The sequence below is a fragment of the Sinocyclocheilus rhinocerous genome, unplaced genomic scaffold, assembly GCF_001515625.1.
Source record: "Sinocyclocheilus rhinocerous isolate Xijiao unplaced genomic scaffold, SAMN03320098_v1.1 scaffold2542, whole genome shotgun sequence".
Taxonomy (NCBI): Eukaryota; Metazoa; Chordata; class Actinopteri; order Cypriniformes; family Cyprinidae; genus Sinocyclocheilus; species Sinocyclocheilus rhinocerous.
The window spans coordinates 103,642-129,254 of NW_015633236.1; the positions used below are offsets into that span (position 1 = coordinate 103,642).

The 25,613-nt window shown below is 37.4% G+C and overlaps 2 protein-coding genes across 2 annotated transcripts in view; one reads left to right on the plus strand and one right to left on the minus strand.

The window, feature by feature from the left end:
* The window catches only part of kcnh5a (potassium voltage-gated channel, subfamily H (eag-related), member 5a), a 78,425-nt gene extending 70,277 nt beyond the window's left edge, over positions 1–8,148 (minus strand). Inside the window, exon 1 of the mRNA XM_016557433.1 lies at positions 7,953–8,148. Coding sequence (XP_016412919.1) covers positions 7,953–8,025 — 73 coding nt within the window. The 5' untranslated portion in view covers positions 8,026–8,148. The remainder of the gene's footprint in view (positions 1–7,952) is intronic.
* Positions 8,149–8,885: 737 nt separating this feature from the next.
* LOC107743974 (rho-related GTP-binding protein RhoJ-like) lies at positions 8,886–24,610 on the plus strand. The gene is made up of 5 exons (XM_016557435.1): positions 8,886–9,539; positions 18,395–18,453; positions 21,236–21,400; positions 22,094–22,189; positions 22,670–24,610. Exons 1-5 carry the CDS (start codon positions 9,326–9,328, stop codon positions 22,814–22,816), a joined length of 681 nt encoding a protein of 226 aa, XP_016412921.1. The 5' UTR covers positions 8,886–9,325; the 3' UTR covers positions 22,817–24,610.
* Positions 24,611–25,613: the final 1,003 nt, after the last annotated feature.

Consider the following 25,613-nt stretch of genomic DNA (forward strand, 5'->3'; position numbering starts at 1 on the left):
TTTCAGATTTTTATTTTAGTTTTAGAAGGCCTGTCAAAGTTAATTCATTAACTGGTATAATTTCATAAGTGTTCGAATAAATTTCCCAGCACAGTCTTATGGTATTGTTCTCAATAGTGGCATGTTTAATGTGGGCAGGTTTTAAAGGCTTCAAGTTGTATAATATATATATATATATAAACTAAACATTTTTTATTTTATTGCATTTACAGTTTGTGGCCATGAAAATGAATTTTAATGCAGTTTCTGTTTTTCCCAGTAATGTTTTTATTTCAGTTAACAATAAGAACACTAGCTGCAATATGAGATAAAATATTTATTTAGAATTAAAACTTATATGTGACCCTGGACCACAAAACCTGAATAAATAAGCTTTCCATTGATGTATGGTTTGTTAGGATAGGACAATATTTGGCCGAGATACAACTATTTGACAATCTGGAATCTGAGGGTGCAAAAAAAAATTTCAAAATACAGAGAAAATCGCCTTTATAGTTATCCAAATGAAGTTCTTAGCTATGCATATTACTAATAAAAAATTTTGTTTTGATATATTTACGGTAAGAAACTTACAAAATATCTTCATGGAACATGATCTTTACTTAATATCCTAATGATTTTTGGCATAAAAGAATAATCGATCATTTTGACCCATACAATGTTTTTTTAGCTATTGCTACAAATATACCCCAGCGACTTAAGACTGGTTTTGTGGTCCAGGGTCACATATGAACAAAAATTGTTGAAACAGTCTTCAAAATATATTTTGTTAGCTACACCTTTCAGAATTCAACGCCTGCTTTATAAAGTAAAGCAATAAACACCCAACACAGATCCACCTCAAGGCAAAAAGAGCATCCATTTCACAGGCCATAAGAGGACACAGCTGTTTTGTCTGGCGGCATGTAAAATCAATGGAATATCGAGACTAGAAAGACTTTAATCTTTATAATCTCACTTGAGGCAAATTAACACTCAGGCTTACCTGTGTCTCTCTTGAATTACTCTTGTTGTTTTTAAGAGCAGCTCATGTCAGCTGATGCAGACTTTTAATAGCTCAAAAGGTTGAAACATACACATCGATCACACTTCCAGATCCACGTGAAGCCTAAGGCAGTCCGTCAGCACTTTATGTGTATTGTGGGATGCTGCTGAAAGCTTATCGTGTAAATGGTGAATAAGAGGCATATTGGCAGCGATGAAAGACTTAGTGATGTGCGTGCCAACCCCACGTGGGAGGCCAACAGACAGCTGCTAGGCTGCTCTCCACAATTCCACAGCAGCGTGTTTACTGGAAAAACATCTCACATAAGCACTCACATGAACACCTTTACATATATACACATTGTTTTCTTCCCCCTTTACTTGCCCATTCACACAAACCCATGAAATAGCTGCATCTTCTTTTTGCATATAGCAAAACACGTCAATGGAACATAATAAAATGCACTATAAAAAGAAATTGGGATAGTTAAAAATCAAGCCAACATGATGCATTGAGATTTTTCAGTTCAGTTTGCACTGCGTGACTTTAAAAAAATCAGAAAAAACGTAAGTGTTCACTAAATGCAAAATGTTCAGCCAATAAACTTTTCTATAAGGTCCAATTATTTAACTTTAGTTAATGCATTAACTAACATTAGCTAACAAAGAGCAATACATTTGTAAGAGTATTTATTAATCTTTGTTTATAGTTAATAAAACTGTGCAATGTTAGTTCATGTTAGCTCAGGTCTATTAAAAATATTAACATACAACTTGATTTTGATCATGTGTAATGTTCAAATTAACATCAACAAAGATTGATAAATGCCTCCAAAGTATTTTAATTGTTAGTTCATGTTAACTAATGTTAACAAATGAAACCTTATTGTAAAGTGTTACCAAAACATTTGTCAAATCAACTACAGACTTCTTGTTTAACAATTTATTAATAGTTTTTAATTATCATAATTTCCTTCATACACATAATTGATGTAAATTACTGTGAGAAAAAGAACATCTGGCAAGGCAAAGATTTATTAATATCGTATGAAATAGTTTCATTTAATTAGAAATATAAAAAACTCAACTCAAATGTCACTGGCGGTAGCAAGCTCTAATCTGACTGGCTGCCAACTTCCTTTTTCTGATATATATTTCATTAAACATGCTCTTAAATGCCACATTAAAACACACTGTGGTTGGTCGCTTTGAATGTCAGTCAGGCGGTCTTATACTGTTTAAGTTTTAAGTTCTTGGTCACAAAAAGTTGCAACTAGGACCAAGTCCTGATCTTATGCCACACATCAAACATCGGACTAGGCAAGACTAAAATAATGTTGACAATCAATAAACCTCAATGTGTGAAAATATGATCATTGCACAATGAATAACTAAGAGCAATAGCATAAAGTCAGCAAAACCCAAAACAATAAACTATCCACACAATTTATTCATGCTGCAATGCATGATGGGAGCTTGCAAGTCAGCAACATTGTTCAATATAAATATGTTTGTTCTGACGACTCTCTCAGGCTAGTAGCGACAACATTCAGGGGGAGTATTATTGGTCTTGCATGTGTTTTTATGTATTCTTATTTTTATGTAAGTCATTCACATTTCTTAGAAGGCTGGAAAAATTTTTATTCCTTGGCATTTGCAACGCAGAGAGACAGGCCATGATTCAGATTTAAAATTTTCAGGTTTGACAAAAGAGGGAAGTAAATTTATAAATTGCTGATTATTAAACCCTGTGCGGAAGAGTCTCTGCTGTCAGACAATTTGTGACCTTTTCTCTGGCTCCATCGCCTCTCGCTGTCTTTCTTTATCTCTCTATAATTCTCTATTCAATTACGGCGTGACACTTTGTGTGTGTCAGCATTTGACTCCATTACTTCCAGCAAGAGGAGAGATGTCCACAGCGTGTGCATTAGGAAATAACCACTGCCAATCTCCGGCCGAAGGTCCTGCCTTAAGCAAACAGCTTTGAGGATAGTTGTCGATTCAATCTCAAGCGCACACTTTAGAAATTCCAATAGAGAAGGTTCAGACAGGGGCAGACGAACTTTGAGATTTCCTGAGGGCTAACATGTCACCTTTAATAAAACACATTTGTTCAAACTGCCAAGGGTTTGCTTCCGATTCAAAATGGCTCATTTTATTATGATTAAATGCTGTGAAAACATCTTGCCTTGCTAACTTAGGATCATGCCCAAAGGCTACTCAGGTGGGAAGCCCCAATCTCGTGAATCATTCACTGCTTTACCAATATGTAAGGTTTTTTTATTTTTTTATTTATACTTTTATTCAGCAAAGATGCATTAAATTTATCAAAAGTGACAGTGAAGACATTTATAGTCCAAAAGCTTTCTATTTTCTGAAAAATAGTTCTATAGTTTCCACAAAAATATTAAGCAGCACAACTGTTTTCAACACAGATAATAATAGTAAATGTTTCTTGAGCAGCAAACCAGCATATTGGAATCATTTCTGAAGGATCATGTGACACTGAAGACTGGAACAATGGCAGATGAAAATTCAAATTTGTCAGCACAGGCATAAATACCATTTTAAAATATATTCACATTGAAAACCGTTATTTTAAATTGCAATTATATTTCACAATGTTACAGTTTTACAGTATTTTTGACCAAATAATCAAAAATAATCACCAAAACCTTGGTGAGAAAAAAAAAGTCCTTTAAAAAAATATTACTGATCTTAAATGTTAAATGATAGCATAGTCAGGACATATATTTTCCTTAACTTTTAAAAGCTTAGTGCGACATATTTGAATTGGACGTGACCGCAAATGAGTCATATGGAGCATTTTATAATATTTTACGCTGCTTTTTGGCCTTTTTGGTTCTCAGTAGATCTAGTCCCCATATAATTTACTGGGTATACTCTAAACAGTTTCTACAAATCTCATTTTGCATTCCCCACATGAAAGTTTGGAATAGCATTTTGTTTGGGTTTTTGTTTGTTTGTTTTACTATTTCTTTAACCTTTTTTTAGTTTTAGACGTATGCTAATTCACTGTAGTCTCCATCAGCAATAAAGATGAGAGAAATCGAAACATTTTCATACAGCTATCCAGGATGGAAACACGGAGATGGTACAAACCCACAAATACATGGAAATCCATCAAACAGCAGACTGGATTGGACTGACAACACAGCAATGCTGTAGCAGAAAGACCAGAGAAGCCTGAACTTTCTGAGGAGGCTGTCAGAGACGTTCTACCAATCTTCTAGGTTAGAAAAGAAGATGGAGGTGCAACTGGGGTCTGTTACAAACAAATCCCCATGTAAATGCTCCCTTAGGTCTGGTGCCATTAGGAGGTACAAAGTGTCTTTCCTGCACTCATCTGCATGTTACTTCTGGCAGTCACTGCAGTGAGAAGTAATGACATTGAACAAGCACAAACATTCTATTTTTGGAACCATTAACATAATGCATTCAATTTTTTTCTGTGTATGTGATACTATTGCATTGTATGTGTTCTTGCACTGTCTACGTGGAAGTATGTTGGTGCACCTGCTTCTCGGTGAAAGGGTGACTACAGGGAAAGTGGAAGAAGAAACAGATCCTATTAAGATAAACCTATATTTACACAGAGTACACCATTCTTAGTACCTGTGATCTTTGTGAAAACGGTTTTCTGTTGGCCATTATGGAACCTAAGCATGTTAGAAAAACAGACTATTTTCAGTTTAGATACAAATCAGATACTGGTCCCCTTTGCTAGTGAACACAAAACGCAACCAGCTCTCTGTTCTTGTAAACTGTGGTTGACGTAAGATAGCACTTTCATTACATCTGTGGCTTTCTAATCTGCATTCATATCTCCTCACATGCTTTTCTGTTATTTTTTTTCTCTCTGGCTTATGTCTTATGATCTCCTTAACGGTATTTTTGTACTATTGTGATGTGTGGTTCTCTTAAAAGTTTCATTTTACCACACAAACTCTACTTTATCGATTTTATCCTCAGAACTGTCAGCCTTAAATGCTGGTACAGTATAACTGTCCTCAATATCAAAAAGGGCTTTTGAAATCATTTAATTTCCCAGTCAGTGAGAACCCTGCTGTCATTGATTAGCCAAACATCAAGCTGGCTACAAAAAGCTTCTCCAGTACATTAAAACTCAGCACAGTTGTTTTTCTACTTACATAAGAAAATTGGAGGGAAATATGCACTGCTTTTGCTGTTCTAACAATGATATGTAAAGGTAAAAAGCTTTATGAAAGTTTACTTTGTTTACCCCCCAGCTGTGTTTCTCGATTCCCCTAAGTGGACTGGAAAAACTCAAACAAACTCTGCTGTCCGCAAACAAAGGAGAAGACCTACAGGGAGGTGTTGGGTTGTAAATGAGGGACAGAGACACAAAGCCTCAGAAACACCTACATCATTTCGACAGCTGCACTCGTGAAAGGCTTCATTATTTTGAGGTGGACATGCTGCGTATGACGATATAAGAGGTATATGAAAAACAAATTGCTTGAACAATTTAAAATCTTGCCAGAATTATGCTCAGAGATTGGATAATTATTGGCTATTACATAATTGACAATAATTCAGAGTTTTGATAGCTTGACTTATTACACCCGGTTCAACTTTGCTGCCAAGTGCATGGTGTTTTGGGGTTTCAACTAAAATGACGAAGGTAGTGGTGTTTTTTTCTTTTTTTTTTTTGTAGTCAAACCAAACCATGTCTCCTCTTTCTGAAAATATTATTTTGATACCTCACTATCCTACTAACTTCATAAAGACAACATAAAAGACCTCAACTTCCCTTCTAGAATCCAACTGAGATCCTTCCAAACTCTCTCCAATTTATCCCATAAATCACACAGTGCTCACTTCCTTTATTTACCACCTGCACACTATTGGCTTGTTATTATAGCTGCATAATCAGATTGTAAATAATTACCAGCTCTACAATTCTAAAACGTTCCACAAGGAGAGTTTTGGCATGTTCATCATCAATACGTTCTCTATTCTTCACTCCCAAATTTCAATTTGTATCACCATCAGCATGTAGCCTCAGTTGGAGCTGGCAGCTCATTGGCAGCATATCGGCACAGGCTTTAGATACATTTTTAAATGTACCTTGGTGAAACTGTGGTAAGGAAGAAGACACTAACCTTGCCTTTTAATTACATGCAACCTCTCATTTCTATTCTTGACACGCAATACTGACTCTTCCTGACTTTGTCTTTGACTTGTGCCTTGTACCGACGGCTGTAAAAGTGTTCATTCATCCAGATACAGAATGCATGAACTTCCTTGTAAATTAGTTATTTAAAAAGCCTATGACAAGGAAATAAATGTTCATTTAAATGCAAGAATCAATTATCCAGTCCATTCAGATTCAGTCAGCAAATTTTAATTTGAAATGGGATGAGGGGAGGATGTCCAGAAACAGTATGAGATCTGCTGAACAACTTTATCTGCACTAAAATTTGAAATTCCTCCACTCACTGCATCGCTTAAACATTAAACAATGATCACAGTGACAGAAGAGCTCAAAGACTACAAATATCAGTATCTCGTTACTACAATGAAAATAATGTGGAGCCTTCCTCTCAAAAGATGCAAGCTCTGCGTCAGATTTAGAAAAGAGTGTGTGGAAGATTCAGAGACCCTCGGAGGTCAGAGAGCTGCCCACGGCAAATGTCAGGGCATGGTATTATGAGAGGGTACCACATAAAAAAAACACTCACACACACACACACATAGTTCATTAGAAACAACTGTCTGGTCTAAATGTATACACAAAAACACCCAAATCTATGTCTTTAAATTTTAAGTTTGTGTTATGTGAAATAGAGTGAAGAGATATTAACAGCTTTTGTTGCAATAATCATGTGTGACCTCTGCTGGTGAGGTCCTTTAACACAAACTCATACGGAACCTGCATGTGGCAGATTCACACGGAAACTGTATGTGACACAAAATGACTCTGCAATTCACACCACAGGCAACAAGCCTTCCACACACGAGAAGATCCACAGCAAAACAGCCAAGAAAAACTGCATCACCTTTAAATTAACTTTTGCTATGATCAAAAATAATTTGATGATACAAACAACTGAGAATTGAACATGCAGATAAACTGATGATTCTAGAGCCTCTTTGACTCTTTGGTTAATAGTAAAAATAATACAAATAATACTAATACTATTACTATTGCTACTACTACTACTAATAATAATAATAATATAAATTGTTAAAAAAAAAGTGATTACACAGCATAAATAAATTAAAAATATATACAAAATAATAATTGATAAGTCACACATCAATTTAACCATAATAAACTTAAAGTATCAGATTAAATGTTTGGTTTAAAGTTTAACTCAAGTAAGCAAGAAAGGTGGGTTGTGCGACGAAATGGTTGCTTGTGTGACTCCAAAACAAAAAGAAAAAACGCATTTTTTACAAGCGTGACGCAAATAAATGTTTCCCAGCGTGAGATTCATCCCGAGTGTGGGCACTAGGCAGTTGATGCCATATAATAATCAAGTCTTACTGATGCATTAATACATTAATGCTGATAATGGATAGCAATAGTAAAGGTAATGTTTTGAGATGCGATCGAGCGATGTGTTGTTAACTGTGTTTAATTACTATTATTATGGTAATGGAACGGTCATGTTTAGCTCACGGCTGTTTTTCCGTTTTGTAGCTCTCGGTTTTAATATGTTTTTATAAGCACTCAATAAAGAAGACTTTATAAAAATGACTTGAGGCGCGTCAGATCTAAATATTTAATCTTACTCTGATTAGTAAAAAATGTTCCATATTTATGGAAATGAACTCACGAGCTCCACTTTTACGCATAATTCTACGCATTATTAAAGTTAGAAAGAAGAAAAAGAGAATTGAAACATATCTTAAGACATCATAAGACTTTCCCCTTTGCTTTATCGGCTACTGCAATCTGAAGAAAGCGATCATCTTACCACTTGAGCGACGAACAATATTTTCCAAAAAAGTGTTCTGTGGTGCCACCAGTCCCCTTTTTCCCCCGTGCATTCTGCGGCCGGGCAGCGTCGGTCAGGCTTGCGGACTTGCTGGAAGCTGGTCGTTAAAGTGATGCAGGCGGGATGGCAATCTATCGGTGGGATGGAGAAGATCATGGTAACGCTGCGCCGTGCCTGACTGGTATGGGTCCTTTGTACCACGGAGCGCTCGCAGTTCTGCAGGCTCCGCGCTCCCCTGTTTTGCGCCTGCGCACTGGCGAACTGTAACAATAAAAATTGACTGGCACAGGAATCTCGAGAGCGATGCCCGGTGCCATGGAGATAGTCACATGCAACAGATGGTGCCTTTTGCGCGCGAATTAGTTACATGGAAACTCAAGAGTTACTGTAGATGATGGGAATGTCATCTTAAGTGAGCAAAAAAAGTAAATGTAAAAGTTCAAGTGAGTTACTAAGGGATAGGGTTATAATCCATGAATTTACGGAAGGTTTATGCGCAATCTTGATTACACCGGGATGCAGAGTGCTTTTAATTACGTCAGTATGATGGTACCACGTCAGTATTCATCGTGAATATTTCATAAAACTTGTTATGTTCATTCAACACATTTCAGATGAAACCTGAGTGTATTTCATCATAAAGCCTTCGAGAAAAAAAAAAATGAATAAATGAACACAATAAATTAATAAGCAAAAAAACTACAGGCTAGATTAATTACTGAAAGTCAAAATTATTGAATTATCAATCAGAAAGAAAGAAAGAAATAAAGAACGAAAGTGAATGAATGAAAATCCACCTCCTGCCATCCTTCCCTGTGGCGCCATATTTTAGGAAACGCAGTTAGATTCGGGACGTCCTCCCGCCCCTCCTGTGCCGCTGAAGTCCCTGTCTGAGTAGGCTGTGGACAGAGCCCCTATTGTTCCCAGCCCACTCCTGCCTAATATGGAATTCGCTAGGAAACCAATGATTTCCTGGCACTGACGATGCGTAGCCGCGTAGGGGCGAAGGTGGAAAGCTGTTTGGAGTATGAAGGAATTAAACCGAAACCACAGCCACTGTTTTTGAAACGGTTTCGTCGTCGGATCAGCAAAATGTAAAATATCGGAATGCAAGTTGTAGGAGTTATAGTGAGTTTTCTTGAAACTGCTGTCGATGGCGAGGGATTGTTTTGGAAGCGCGAGCTAAAGCGTGGGTCACCTACTTGACGGATTTGCCTGCGCACCGTACGACACGCTAACTCGAGTGTTTCAACTGGTCACACGAAGACTAACGTCTTAAAGATTGGTATTTCTAGTCGACCGAAGACTTGACTACCTGTGGAGGATATAGTTTCTGGACTTGCCCAACTATCATGCCTACTCTCAGCTCGAAAGGTAGGCAGAACGCAGTGGAAGCGGTTGAGGATGGAGGCAGTAGCAGCGATCCTCTCGATACTGCGGCCAAAAAGATGTTGAAATGTGTTGTGGTCGGCGATGGAGCTGTGGGCAAAACCTGTTTGCTGATGAGTTACGCAAACGATGCTTTTCCCGAGGAATATGTACCAACTGTATTCGATCACTATGCAGGTAAGACGATTTCCAGCTCAAAGCATTCAATTGAATTCCCTGTTTATGAAGTGCAGTTTATGTCTGTCTAATCCTTGTCTACCGCCCCCCACTGCAGTCGGGTAGGGGACGGTCCCAAGAATAGCCATCTGAAAGAGGATATATCAACTGCCAGAGCGAGGACTGAGGCCCGATACTAAAAAGTAGAAACATATAGTTTGGGGATCAGAGCCCTCTAATGTAGGGTTAATAAAAATTTATATATTGTACTTAATGAATTTCAAAAGTGTGTAGCATTTAAATTAAATATAGCCTACACATTTCATCAATATGTTTTCAACTAAATTTAAATAGCTTGGTAAACAGAAGTTGCTTGGACTAAATATGCAACCATAGCAACAACGTTCCTGAAAGCTTTGCTTCCGAATCAGTATCAGTTTCATTATTCAACAATAGTTGAACAAAAATACTAAAACAAGTGTTTAAATCTTCTTTAAGGTCGTTGGCCATTACCTTACTGTTCTAGGGACGTCAAAAGACAAGTTATGTGGCGCAAGAGGTAAATATTAAATAATGTAAATAGCAACAAGCTGCGCATCAGTGAGAGTCAGAGCTCGCGAGAGACGCAACCTGTTGATCACAGGAACAGACGCAATCTAAACGCGTTGTCAGTAGCCTACTGTACTGTAGGCGTTATAGCTTTGTAGAACCACTGTGGGTTATGGTTACAAATGTGTTGCCATCCATTAAGTTTTTTCTTGTTCTCTCTGACTGTATGATATGTATGAATGACTGTATGATATGTATGAATGCATAAAGGCTTTGGTTTCTCATCAGGGGAAAGCCCCCTATGACACACGCTCCCAGAATCCTATGAGGGTCAAGTCCTAATTACACAGTGGCAGACAGGTCAGCTTCAACATCCTCTGGAAACAGCAGGACACTTCCCTCATAAATTAGTTCTTCTTAAAAGAACTTGTAGGAAGAAAAATTACAAACAAGTCCTGTGTCCATATGCCTACTTCCATACTATGTAGTAGGTGAAAGACAGTACATGAAAAAAGCAGTGTATCTGAATTCATAGTATTCAAAAAAGAACAGGAGGCAAAAAGTACCTGACTTACAACATCCACAGAGACACTTTACTATCCCATGAGGCCACAGAAGAGGATTTTTAAGTGGCAGTGAAGGGACGCAACTGACACTGGTAGGTCACGTGACAGTAACAACATAGCGAATAATAGTATGTTTATTCATACTAGGGATGCACCGATACCGATACTGGTATCGGTATCGGGCCCGATACTGGCCTCCTGTACTCGTACTCGTACTCGTTAAAATGCCCCGATACCAAACGCAAAAAGTACCTTACAACATCCACAGAGACACTTTACTATCCCATGAGGCCACAGAAGAGGATTTTTAAGTGGCAGTGAAGGGACGCAACTGACACTGGTAGGTCACGTGACAGTAACAACATAGCGAATAATAGTATGTTTATTCATACCTCCCATATTCATACTATATAAAAAACACATTTTTTAACAGTCGAAAAGTATGTTTATAGCACCTACTAGACAGTATGTGATTTCGGATGTAGCTAAGATCTCTTATTATCAGTTTTCCCAACTATAAAAAAATTCTAAGATGAAAAATTCAAAATGACACTAATATAAGGAGTGCTACAAAAGTAGATGTCTGCAATCATTCTAATCTAATGCAATCTTCCAAATGCAATACAGGTCTTTTCAATTGACATTATTAGCAGTGGAAAAGTTGGAAAAGCAGTGGAGTGAGTTGCTGTCATTTCATATTTACACTGTTTGCATTTTGAAGCAAGATCTCTTATTCAGCGTCTTTAGATGATTAATGATACCACAAGGACTGAGTGATTCACATATTTCCAGGGCTGGAGAGAAAAAGCTTGTGAATTACTATGAAACATAAATGAAAAAAAAAAAAAATTTTAGCCCCAATCTTTTTGGCTCTCATTTGTGAAAGTGTTTTTTTATAGCTTAAGAACCTTAAAGCAGGTATTGTCAAAGGATTTTCTATTGCACATTTCGCTCTAATGTGCCATACGATCAAATGAGGCATGTTTATCTGGGCTGTGCCAAAAAGAAGAACTCTTTTTCTTTTTATGAGATTTTAATAGTATCCTGTGTTGTAATTTCGTCCAGCTGGCCAGTGCAGGCTCAGGACAAACTCACAGACTGAACTCATTCAAGGAGTGAGTAAAACTTTTAAACTCTTGGGAGTTGAATGAGATGGAAAGATCTTCAGGGAGTGTGATTCTCGGTCAACTCTTGCAATTGAATTAAGCTGACGAGTGAGGTCATCCAGAGGACACTAAATGGATGTCACAGAACAAAAGTTTGAATGCAGGCACTTTTTTGTAAAAAATAGGCCTTTAAAAAAATAAAGGCCTGACTGAGCAGACTTTAACCTTGTGGTTTTTACAGCTGTGATGATTTTATTTTTAATGTTTAAATACTTTCTCCTGCCAAGACAACTTTAAGTTTGCCACAAGACTGTTAAGAATCCAAACCAGAATCCAACAGTGAGAGTGTTTTGGAAACCTGTTTCAATTTTTACAATTAATTTTGCTCATAAAGAATAGCGGACACATAAAGGCATTTTTAATTGGTTCCTTTATAGTGTGCTGGCAAACAGATGTGAATTCAAATTTAAGTCATGCTATGTAAAAGTTAGAAGTGCCTAAGCACCATTTAGAGGTGGACTGCCGTCATTTACAGTACATGTCATGAAAGTATAGAGTAGTACAGAATGAAAGATTGAGAGAGAAGAGAGACAATATTCTTCCAGGGCCAATCAATCACTTACATTCATATTAGGCCCCTGGAGAGAGGCCTTGACAAAGCATCATAATAAAGTAGCGAATTGTCACATAGTGGCTTAATGTGCAGTATAAAGAGCACAGAGCTGCCATTGTAGGCCACTGAAAGCTTTACTGTGTTGCTATGCCAGAATTGGTCTTAATTGAAAAACTATGAAATTCATTCATGCCTCAGCAGTAATGGAACAGTTTGCAATATAGGAAGCACTGGGAATATGGTAATTGAATTATAAGTGAACATATAATTAATAAATAAGCAGCTTTTTCAAAACGTGTAGTAAAATGGTGAACTGAGCAATCCAAGCAGCAGCTATTTGGAGATATATTTATATTGTTTAATAGACTAAAAAAACTACTGACCCAAAACTTTGGTAGTGTACATTACACTCTAAAAAATGCTGGGTTAAATACAATTTGTCCCTATTTTACCCAGCATTTTTTAGAGTGTAGAAAAGGTAATATCGTATAATTTAACTTTTCCAATTATGTCTGTGATCATCATTATGAGTGATTGAACTAAAATGATATTCTTTTCACCAGAACCATTGTGATTGCAATCTACGAGAGCTAGAGCTCAACCCAACAGTATCTGGGACTATGGTTTCCGTCCATAAATCCCACAGGATCTGAATTCTCTTGTCCAAAACAAACCAATGACATTCCCGGTCCATGACACAGTGCCTGTTAATGCGTTTGAGATGAGTCATCGTCTAGTGTGGCTCCCACACTCCTAACAAAACCAACTAATCCACCAGTGATACTGAATTGTGGATATTGCCACGTGCTCAATATTAAAATACCTACAGCTGGAAAGCTATAGTTCGTTTTAGTTAGGGACAGGCTGGGAAGTAGCACTTTTCAAATTTAAACACTCATCTATGCCATAGCTAATGGTAACTCTTTGTGCTGCAACGCTCCATTCACCACAGCTGGTGTTGTATCGGCACAGATTGCTAATTTAACACCTATTGGTTTTTTTTTTCATTATCTTTCAACTACATTTTCCATTTGATTTGATCTCTCCTTGATTTGGCAGATCTGTAAAGCACAGGGTTTTGATTTGAAAGATCACCATGAGCAATAATATTCTGAGCTATAATAAAACAATAGCCTATCAGTTAGATTGTGTTTATTAACACTGATATCAATAATAATTATATATTTAAATGAACACCAATAAAGGAAACCAGAAACCAGTTTTGAAAAAGATATTTTATTCTTTGCTGCTGGTGATATCCCGTAATCCTGTGCATGTGGTTTGATGGTTAGTGGTATCAACATGCCAGATTTGGTTAGTGGTTAGTTGGTGGAAAGAATAAAAGTTGTGTCTAATGGAGTGGTTGAAGGAAGTAAACCTTTTTTTGAACTATGAGTAAAAGTTGCTGGTAAACATAAAAAAGCCTGTGGTAAACATAATTTGACGATACTTTGACATTTTGTTCTACAATGTAAATTACACACATCCATACCCAAAACACAAATTTGTTATGTTTATTTTTTAAAACATATGTTTTTATAAGTAACTAGATAAGAATGTTTGGGGTGTAGAACAAAACGTCAAAGTATCGTCACCTTATGTTTACCACAGGCTTTATTTTACTCATAAATTGAAAAATTACTCTTCTGGTTAGTTCCCCCACTCTATTTACGTGGTTACATCTAAAGCTCACTTGAATTTGTTCTAGATAATCTAGGTCCAAAACATAATAGTACTGACATGAGGGTAAGTAAATTATGACAGAATTTCCATTTTTGGGTGAACTGTCCCTTCAAGTAATATTATAAATGTAGCTAAATATTTTTGAGTAAGACCTTAAAGAGAAGTGGCTCATAGAAACCTAGAAAGAGTTCCTAATAAGTAATTAAATGAAAATGCATAATTAGTGGAGTGGTTGAGCTCATTTCATGTTTTGCTGAGTGGAAGTACTGTGACAAAACGTTCACTGACAAGCAAAAGCTCAATCTTATAGCAAGTGCTGTGTAAGGGCATTACAGATTCTTTTGGCTTCAGAATACAAGATTAATCACATTAATGTCTTTTTTAGTTATGCTATGCAAAATGTGTTTGTAGATTATGTACACTTCCCTCTGGCAAGCACAGTGCTGCAGCAACAGGAATTGAAAAGAGGATAAAACCCAGTGGCTTATTTTGCAGATTGACCCACCAATGCCTTTAAAGAAACACTAGTGGTACAAAAAAAAAAAAAATCACACTTCAGGAATGCCACCCACTCAAAAAACAGAAACCAATTTATGGATCACAACTCTGCAAGAGCATAGTGGATATATTTGGCATGTTGATGTAAAGGTTGAATTGAGTGGTGACATTGGCCAATTTACTGACATAAAACAGTTGTGACAATTGCACTCTGAATGGTGCACAATGCACCGATTGCCAGTACCAGATCTAAGATGCCAATATATTTATTGCTAAAAGACAATTTTATGGGAATGGATGGTGGACAACAGTCCACCATTGAAAAATGGGTGTCAATTGTGAGAGAGTAGTGAAAGCGTCTACAATAAATGGTTATCACTTGAGAACTAATGCCCTGGTGATGGAATGGAAAGTGTCTAAATTAAATTTGCAGTCTCTTGCTATTACCATGTGAGTATCTATACAATTCGCTGTACTGTTCTTATAGGCTAAAGCTCACTGAATGCAGATATATTGGCTGAATCAATGTCACAGGCCAGTCTGTGAAAGAGAAAAGAGGAATGGAGAATGTTGAGGTCTGGAGGGGCGTGTGGGCTTCTGACGCCCCAAATCACGTTTCACAACAGTGGGTCAGGCTTGCTTGAGTGAGACTGTAACACAACATTGATTTCTCTCCAGGCCACAGAATGGGGGCTGGGGTTTACAGAAAGCTCGAGCCTCATGGGGAAAAGCAGCTGACTGGAGAGAACAGCTGAGAGCCTGATTCACAGCCACCAAACCTTCTCCATCCCTACAGACTTGAATTTCTCTACTTCTCTCAAACTTTCACCTCACATCACCCCAGCCTTGTTTTTGTACTAGTGGCTTTGTATTTATAGGCAAAAAAAAAAAAGTCAGAGAATCAGTAAGTGAGGAAAAGATTAGACTCCTTATTTAGCCCAGCCCCAAGAGGGGAAAAGAATCGTGCTGGTAAAAGGACCTGTCAGGAACAGCTGATACACAGCAACAGACTCAAGGCCACTGTTTCTGGTCCATCTTCATAGTCTACAGGGAAAGAACTTCTAAGCACATCTAATCAAAACACCGCTTGGCTGGTTTCCTGCAGCTGCAATGCCTTTCAGAAAGACACCACAGTTCACGCGGCTCCTCAGTGACCCCCTGTACCTCCATATGGCTAAGTTAGGGGCATTAGAGCTAGTGCTGCTTTGTATTTGTCTGTTGTCCCCAGTGTTGAGCACATGATTATTAAAATTAGCATTGAGATTAGCAATCGCTTAAAGCGGTGTAAGATATGATTGAAAATTTCATTTGAATTTTAAAAGGGCCGCACAGACCCTTTTTGCAATCATAATTTATGAAACAAACATTATGCCTTTTCAAGTGAAACAGTTAAGCTAGCGTAAGAACTGCTTTAGGGTTTTCGTTTTTGTGACTAACTAGAACTATTCAAATTATGCATTCAGCATAATTTCAAAAATGTTTGTTGTTTGGGGAACAATAAAAAAAACTTCTCATAATGAAATATTATCAAAAAAGGTATTTAAAAAGTCAACAGAACACTATAAAATTATCATAAAAGTGGTCCATATGACTTGTAGTATATTCTTAGTGTTTTGAAATCATATGATGGTGAGAATCAAATAAAATTTTTACTTCATATTCCATGAAAATCAACCCCTCAAGTGAGCTGTTAATCGCTGGAACTGGATTGTCGAATCAGTGAGTTGATTCAAGAACTGCATCGCAAATTTGAAGCACGGTTCAGACTACATGATTTTTTTTGTCGGTTACGACAGTCACCGTGCCAGATTATACGATTTTGACTTCTAAAATCTTGTCGTGTCGTGAACAAGAAACATGTCAGACTACATGTTGCTACCCGATCATTCTTCGCTTGCAGTCTTTAACAACATGCTTGCTGCCATCAATAGCGTGGGACTAGATGGTGACATGAGCGTAAACAAACAATGGCTAGCAAACAGCATGTTCTGCCCTGTCTTGTCATCAGAAAATCCCAAAAAAGAAAGAAAACCCGACAGTGGACACAAATCTGGATTGCATGAAGAGGACTTTCTAAGAGAACCAAGGTAAAATAGTTTTTACTTTACTTTTTACTCTGTCGCGGTAATCCCTTGAGAAAGGACCGATACCCATAGTCTCTCTTTCGTTTCGGCTTGTTTGAAAGCATGTATGAAGGCACTTCTGTGCTCCTATGGGCCTGTATCACAAATGTGATGGAACTCATCGTGGACGACGGGGAAAAAATTGAACATGCTAGTCTTTCTGTGTTGAAGTCGTGAAGCGTCACAGGCGTGGTATCGGTTGTCGTGCACTATGACACACTACAGGAGATGAAACGACTGAATCTTGTGTCCCGACGCCCATTGTCTTTTACGAATCCACCTGACACCCTACGTCAAGCAGATCGTGTCAAAATCGGGCTTAAATCATGTAGTCTGAACCGGGCTTTAGAGTTTTGCCAGCAGTTTTGAAGATTTCTCCATTCAAGCAGATAGGAGTTTGTCTTGAATGCCCAAAATAGCTGCCTAGAAGAGTTGCAAATATGGCTGCAAAGTAAATGTATTTTCCTTGAAAGAGGATCTGGTATAATCAAAATGGTTTCGTAAACTGAATCAGCTGATTCGTTTAAAAAATCTGACTCTTAACAGTTTGTTCATGAATTAGACATTGATATTCACACAAAGCTATAATATGACTTCAGTGGACCGGGAATCTAGCACACAAGTTGTATGGACCCTAGCACTCTTTTATGGTGCTTTTTTTGTTATTTGTGAAGCTTGAAAGCAGCAGGATAAAAGGTGAACCCTATTGGAGAGCCTAGATTTTAAAGATCAGATTATTTTTTATAATCAGTGGTGTTCATCTGTACTCAAAATTTGCATTGCCATATTTTTATTGCCATTATGTTGGAGTGTTTAATCTGAATTATCAGTGGTGAATTTCTTCCGAACATTTTGCTGGGCTTATTTTCAAGGGATGTTGGAGAGGCGGTCTTCTCCTTTTCCAGAAGCTTCTCAACTCATTAAGGACGCCAGATCTATAGTTTGCAGGAAGTGCTTTGGTTCTGACAGGAAGGTTATTGGTCATTTTGGAAGCATCCATGGGTATCTGGCTCAGTACAGTTGATGGGTTATGAAATATGTGGTATAATCTTTTTATGGTCCCAGTCATCAGTATTCCAGGCCATCATGTAGTTGAGAAGATTTAATTCAGTTCAGGGTGTCTCAGAAGGTGCTTGAGGTCTGAAGAATCTGGTGAGGGCCACCTTTCACGTCACAGCCTCTTTCTTTTAAGCACGCATTCTTTTAATCGGTCTCATCAAACCACTAACAGAGCACTGAGTTTGAAAAGAGTGTGCACACACAGCGGACTAGTATCTGCGGTTTGTTTGAAACCTCTGTGAAATGTTGAGTCCAGCTGTTCTCCTGTTCTCAGCAGTGGTCTTTTATTGCGTGCTGTTTGATGACAAAAGATTGACTTGTCTGGGGGTTTTTTTTCCTTTTGGTTGTGTCAACACAGCCGTTCTCTCCCCCTCATCACCCGCAACACAGAATGAAATATGTATGCGAGCACACACACCGCTCTTCCCTCCCTGTTTTCCAAAACCGGTCACCCCTTGCTGTTGACAGCTGTCCTGTTCCAAATCAACCTCCGTTCCCACCCACAACCAAACAGCAGGTCCAGAGTTCTGGAAGTACATCAGAGGGATGTGATACAGCAGGAGCAGAAACACTGCTGGACAAACACACATTTTATAGGCATATTCTGCACAGTATTTTTCTGTTTGATATGCATAATGAATGTAACAAACCTTTTTTACTGTTGTTTTCGTTTTTTCAGTGAATGTAACAGTATCTGGGAGGCAGCACTTACTGGGATTGTACGATACTGCTGGACAAGTGAGTTAATGCTTCTGAAGTCTATATAGTCACAATAACAGAAGCAGATCTTTCCTTCTATACTGTGATGTACATTCAAGTGGAGGCAGATTTAAAGATTTAGAGCTTGCAGTATATTGTAAAAAAGGGGCGGGGTTTAAGCAGACAAAATGATTGGAAAAGTCCGACATACATCACCAGATAGCAGTCTGACGTTTTACTGGAAGACCGAGTTACGACATTTTAATTATAAATACAAGGTAAAAAATGTGACAAAATAAACATTATGTATAGCTGAATCATTCACAATAAGATCTATAACATGCATTTCAGATTTTTTTTATTTCATGCCGACTTTAAACCTTATTCACACAATAACAAAACCTCAAAAAGATGACTGCCCTCAAATGCATTAAAATCCAATTACAACTTCACTATTGTTACCAAATAGCAATGAATATACAGCCGAATAAAACCAGACATAACACAAAAATCATGTTTTTCACTTGGTTAATGTCTTTCCCCTACTAAATAGTCTAATGTCATCAATTGAAACTCTTGTGGTCATGCATCAGATCACTCTGAATGTAAACTCCTTTTGCATCACAGTCACGTTTAATGGAAGAATTTACAGCCAGTTTTGAATAATGTTGTAAATAAAGCTGCAAGCACTGACTTGAAATTACAACAAACTACAGGCTAGGTTGTTTTTGTCAATGTCAGCCAACAATAATGACTTTGATTTTGGCTTATTGCAGTGATTCTTCAAAAGGAAACTCACATGAATATTCATACACAGCCTGAAGAGATAGATGCCTCTGAACCAAAGCCCAGCTGTTTACTTTCCGTGTGCGTCTAAAGGCATCACAGAATCAGCCGGCCCTGTAATACGCATCTTATGGGACGCCAGTTGTTAGAGTTTTAATCCTAGAATACATTGCAACATATTTGTGTTGTAACTTAAATCGGTTGGAAAAAATAATAGTCACATACAGTAATTATTTTCTTTCTTTTTTATGATTCATCATTACTGTCACTTCCACTCATCTGTTTAACAATTTCAGCATCAGATTTATTGGCTTTTATAAGGAATTCTCTTATTCCCATGAGGAATATTCTCTTATAAGGACTATGGCAGTTGCTGACATTGCACAGGGGGGTGGCATTCATTAAACAGGATGTAGTTTCTAACAGTGTATAAATTTGAATAAATTATGAGGAAATAAACTATTCTTTTATATGCAAAAACATGCAATACAAGGGAAAATAGCATTATATGCATATTTTACATTGCATGTCTCAGATACTGTACTAGACTGGTGAAAAGTGCTATAGGGTACTGATTTGCATAACAGTATAAATATTTACCAACTTTTACTAACAATGCACTGAGGGTCACTTTTTTTACTTTGTTTCAAGGACTGTTTCTGCTTGAGCTAATAAAGAAAGCTAAAGTGTGAGTATTACTGTTCAGCTGGTTATAATTAAGTAAACGTTTCTTAGGACATATAGCTGTAGCAAGCACAGTATGAGCTGTAATGAAGAATATTTGCTGCGTTTCAGAATTGAAAACACTGACTATGTAGTGAGCCGCACATTGCTGTATAAATGAAAGTTATATAATCCAGTACATCTGCTCCCATAAGCAGTTCACTGATACAGAGGAGCATCTATGTGATGATTCATTATTTATGTTCATTTGCATTTCATAATAAGTGATAGAATAAAGCCATGAATAAGAATGATGCTCTACGTGTAACATTTTACCAGAACATTACATTTATTGACTCAGAATACTAATTTTTTTAACTGTTTCACTATGGTTTAATCCAGTGATCCACCAGGGGTACCTGCAAAATCAAATTAGGTTGTACTTAAACATTTTTAAAAGTCTCTTATGCTCACCAGGGCTGCATTTATTTAAGAAATAATGCAGTAAAAACTACAGTATTGTAAAATCCTTCAGAAATCATTCTAATAAGCTGATTTTGTGTTCAAGAAACATTTATTATTATCGCTGCTGAAAACAGATGTGCTGCTTATTATTTTTGTCATTACATTTTTTTCCAGGATGTTTTTGATGAACAGAAAGTTTAATTTGAAATATAAATATTTTGTAACGTTGTAAATGTTTACTACCAATTTTGATATCCTTGTTGAATAAAAGTAATATCTTCTTTCCAAAAAAAAAAAAAAACTGACCCCACATTTTTGAATGGTAGCATGATTATAAATGTAATGATCTTTTTCAAGAACACTTCTCCATGACATCCTCCTGAACTGTCAAGCTAAAGTGTCTCATTAAAGGAACAATCAAATTGGCCTCTCTCACCCAGGCACTTTAATAAACTGAATCATAATTGCTGAAAGGTATTCAGAATAATAATAGTCAAAAGAAACACATTTCTGGTGTGGTGTTGAAGTATCTTAATACCTGAAAATAACACCAATCAACAATTAAAATATTTGTTATTACCGCCCAGACTGTGCTTTCCACAGCTATAATTCCCGAGACATGTTTGCATTATTTTATCACAATGAATATGCACACTGTAGAGAAAGTCCTTAATTCAAAGTCTGTTGGTTTGCAAATGTGTACATTTATACAATGATGTAAATTGAGCGCAACTGATGGGGGTATGTTGGACAAAAAAGCTTTAAATGAATCTTTAACCTTTAAATTAATCATCTGCACTCTTTGACTTAAATTTTGTTTTTCAAAAAGATCTTTTGCATCATATTTCAGTTGTAAGAGAGATGAACTGAGTCTAAAGCAGGCCTTACTTTACTCGTCGTCATATAGGAGGATTACAACCAGCTGCGGCCCCTCTCCTACCCCAACACAGACGTCTTTCTCATCTGCTTCTCTGTCGTGAATCCAGCTTCCTATCACAATGTGCAGGAGGAATGGGTATCTGAGCTCAAATCCTGCATGCCTCATGTGCCCTACATCCTCATCGGGACACAGGTGCAGGAGTTTTTTAGTTCAGACAGTAATGTGATTTCATAATAATAATAATTATTATTAGCTTTGTTATTATAAGTGAGTGAAGTGAAGTGATGTGATGTGTGGCCAAGTATGGTGACCCATACTCGGAATGTGTGCTCTGCACTTAACCCATCCAAGTGCACACACAGTAGTGAACACACACACCGTGAACACACACCCAGAGCAGTGGGCAGCCAATGGGAGCTGGGGAGCAGTTGGGGGTTCAGTGCCTTGCTCAAGGGTTTCACCTCAGTCGTGGTATTGAAGGTGGAGAGAGCGCTGGTTATTCACTCCCTCCACCTACAATCCCTGCCTGACCTGAGACTCGAACCCGCGACCTTCGGGTTACAAGTCCGACTCTCTATCTTTCATTAGGCCACGACTTGCCCCGGTTTATTTATTTTATTAGTTTATTATCAGAGAATTTATTAATTACTGTTAACTGATAATTTATTATTATTGTTGCTGTATTTTATTATCAGATAAAGCATTAATTTTATTAATAATAGTAATAATAATAGTTATTATTATTTTCTATTATCAGATGAAGCTCAAACAGATCAAAGTCAAAATATGAATATTTATGGAAAATAAAAATAAAAACAAAAAAATAAAATGTTCAACAATTAATTTTTTGGATTGTTTTTCTATTTTTTACTATTTCTATTGAAGATTGACTTGCGAGATGACCCAAAGACACTGGCACGTCTGCTCCAGATGAAGGAGAAGCCACTGACCTATGAGCAAGGCCTCAAACTAGCCAGAGAGGTGATGGGTGTTCATATGTTTGATGGTTTGGCTTAAATTGCAGTTGTTTTATTCTCAATCTGTCCAGGTATCCAACAATAGAACGCATGATTCATAAACTTTCACCACTGTTTTGCAAAGCACTGAAAGGATTAATAAAAATTCTGTCTCATCCTCATGTTGTTCCAAGTTTGTCGTCCCATATGACTGACTTTCTTCTGTGGAACACAAAGAAAGATGTTTAACAGTGTTTGAGCTACTCTTTTGCATTCAATGAGAATGAATGCTGACCACAACTGTCAAGCATGATTTTCAAGGTACATTTTCAGTGAATTTTCAATTTCCTTTTGTAGGATCTCGACAATCTATGGTCACTATCAATTTTCTTTATATGGAAACTAGCAGCTCAGACATTCTGCTAAACCTCTCCTTTTGTGGTTTCCTGTCTCTTTAACCTAAAGCTGAGTGTTTTGTTTCAAAATTGTATATTGACGTCCACAGATTGGAGCCCAGTGCTATCTGGAGTGTTCGGCACTGACTCAGAAGGGACTAAAGACAGTATTTGATGAGGCCATCCTGACAATCTTCAGCCCAAAGAAACAAAAACGGGGCTGCGCAGCCTGCAGGAGCTGTTGTGCTATCGTGTGAGGATAAAACTTCTCCAACTGTGAACACCCACTCTCCTCCAAAGCTTTGGGCAGAATAACAGACCCTAAACCGCCTCCAGTCTGCTGTACATCCTTCCTTTCTCCATCCGCCTGTTGTCCCTCAGGACAATGAGCGGTCTTGCCCTCGGTGTGTATGTCTTGTGGAGAGCTACACTGTCCAAAACAAGTGCCTTAATTTTTCCCCCGCATTGCCTTACGGGATTCGCTTCTCAAGCCAAAGAAGTCTCAGACGGGACTGTGGTTTCTTGAACCAAGGTGGTGCGACATCGCCAATCTCCAATCCAACATTTCAGATTCAACTCTGAGCCATTGGATTTTTTTTAAACCGGCTATATTATACGGTTTCTCGAGGCTTATGAAAAAATGAAAATCCATTCCTCCGTACAAGCTGGTTTTCTCTCAGTCACCTCAAATCAATATTGCGCTCTTTCTGGAGTCAATGCTTCAGCAGTTCGAGCTAGTTAATAAGGGAAATTCTCTGGAGGATGGCCAACTCATCAATAGAGGTAGAGCAGACGCAAAGAGAGAGAGATGAGAGTAAGGAATGCATCTTCCTTGGGCCATTTAAAATGAACAAAACTGATAATAAACCGCTACAGTACTATACATTCAAAGATATGTAAAATAATGTTATCCATCAAAAAGAGTGACAATCAAGCACACTGTGTGAAGATAAAGGGAAAATGTATCTCGTGACAACATTATCCCATGAATCATTTATATTTCCTTGTGTTTTTAAAACCGAGATGCCCTGAAGTGTACTTAGTCACATTTCTGTGAGCCATCAGACCTTTATCTTTATACAGTGTAGGTGTAGAACAATGATGCCATAAAATGGTGCTGTAATTGTTATATATTTCATACGCATTTACATTCTGATTTTTGAAGGGGCCTGTATTTTGTCTTCTCAAATGACTCTGCCTACACACATTTTTAAAAATGCTCTCATTTTCCTCTATTAAAAATGAGCCGATGGAGGACTAAAAGTATGGAGGACTGTACGTGCCACATAAAATAAAATGAAGAAATCAATCACCAATGTATTAATTCAAAAATTTAAATCGATAGATAGATAAATCTTAGATGAATCATGTTTCAAATTATGACATATTTTAAACAGTTTATTTCATTAATGTTAAAAAATGTAGTTAAAAGTAACAAATAATATAAATAATTTTAAATGCAATCTAACCTGGAAGTTAACATTACTCTAGTCTCAGCCTCAGACATCACATTCATGGAACGTTGTCTGAATGTCCGATGAATAAAGGCGTACAAAATGGGAAACACTTTGGGAGTTCTTCAAGTCGTCATCCGATTGGTGAAATTCTACAGGATTTCCACATTCTTTAATGGTCCGTCTGGAAACAAAACCGTTGTGACTTCAAACCCCCTCGTGGAAGTTTACAACTGTGACATTTTCCCTGAAAGTTTGAGTTAGAATAGTTTCCAAGAGTGCGATTTTAAACACATCGAGGCTGTAAAAGCAGACTATTGAGTAGACATGCTTTCCTGTTTAGCGTGATGGTGCCTAATGTCCCCGAAAGCCTCTGTAGTCTCATTTAGCCACTTGTTAGCAACTGCCATTTTCAAGACAAGTAAAAGCTTTAAAAATGTCACTAGGGGGTATTACTGGTGTATTGTATGTCATAGAATAGCACAGGAAAATATTTTGAGCTTGTGTTCACCGCAGACCTTATTTGAGGCATTAAAACAAAAACCTGTTCAGCATTTGCCAACAAAAATACATCATCCCTGCAGCACTGTATTATTGAGATGATTTAACATTTTAAACATTAATTATAATGTTTACCTTTTATTATATGTAAAAGGTCTACTTTTTTAAAAGTGAAAGGTCATTTTCCTTTATATTGTCATTTTAATGTATATATTTTATTATTATTTTGATTTTATTTTTAAGTGGCACTCATAGTCCTCTAAGTGATCCGACACTGTGAAAAAAGAAAATCACTATCACCCTATCACTCTCTATTTCAGCTGAAGTACTCGTGTATTTACTGCGTACCAGGCTTATACATTTTCTAACTGCTCAGTTTTGCCTCTGGCTGAAGCCACCCCCTCATTTTCCCTTTTAAATATCAGCTCAAACACAAATGGCTTTGTTCTTCAGACTTGTTTTTTTTTTTCCTCAGGCATGTTGTGTTGTCATGCTGTAAACTGCACCGCTGATCATGACTCTCAGCAGTCCCACCCTAAATATGTGGCCTTTTCAAAGTCCCTACTGTGTTTTGGTACAAGTGTCAAATAATATGGAAAATATTATGTGTAGCCCTTTTGTTTTGGACATGTGTTGAACAATGTATAGGTTAACCAACAGTTCAAGCATCCATATTCACTTACCAAAAGCTGTCCTGTGAGTACTTGTAGTTCTCAGACCACCATGTTATGGACACCAGAACTGGTACTGATTACTTCTGATTGCTCTTCACATCAGTCGTTCCTTAGTTTGACCTCAGGGACTTCTTTCCGGAGCCCGCAAGGTGCTAGAGACCATCCTCGGGCTGAGGAATCAAGCCTGCTCCACAGAGAGGAAGAATGAGCCATCATTCACTTGCCTTTAATGTAGCATAGTTTGTTTCTTCACTCAGTTTAAGTGCACTTATGACACTGTGCCTTGCATTGTCCTATGCAGTAGTTTATATACTGTAATGCTAATGAGAAGACCAGTTTTCAGTTCCTGGTTGAAAGAGCTATAACTTGAACTCAGTCTTGAACTCAACTGTAAACTTATATTTAATATTTTTAATGTTTTTTTC

Excerpts from the sequence above, each read along its gene's own strand:
- LOC107743974 (XM_016557435.1), top strand. The coding sequence starts at position 9,326 with ATGCCTACTCTCAGCTCGAAAGGTAGGCAGAACGCAGTGGAAGCGGTT. Across the intron at positions 21,401-22,093 it reads ACATCCTCATCGGGACACAG|ATTGACTTGCGAGATGACCC; the intron begins GTGCAGGAGTTT and ends TTTCTATTGAAG. Across the intron at positions 22,190-22,669 it reads GCCTCAAACTAGCCAGAGAG|ATTGGAGCCCAGTGCTATCT; the intron begins GTGATGGGTGTT and ends TGACGTCCACAG.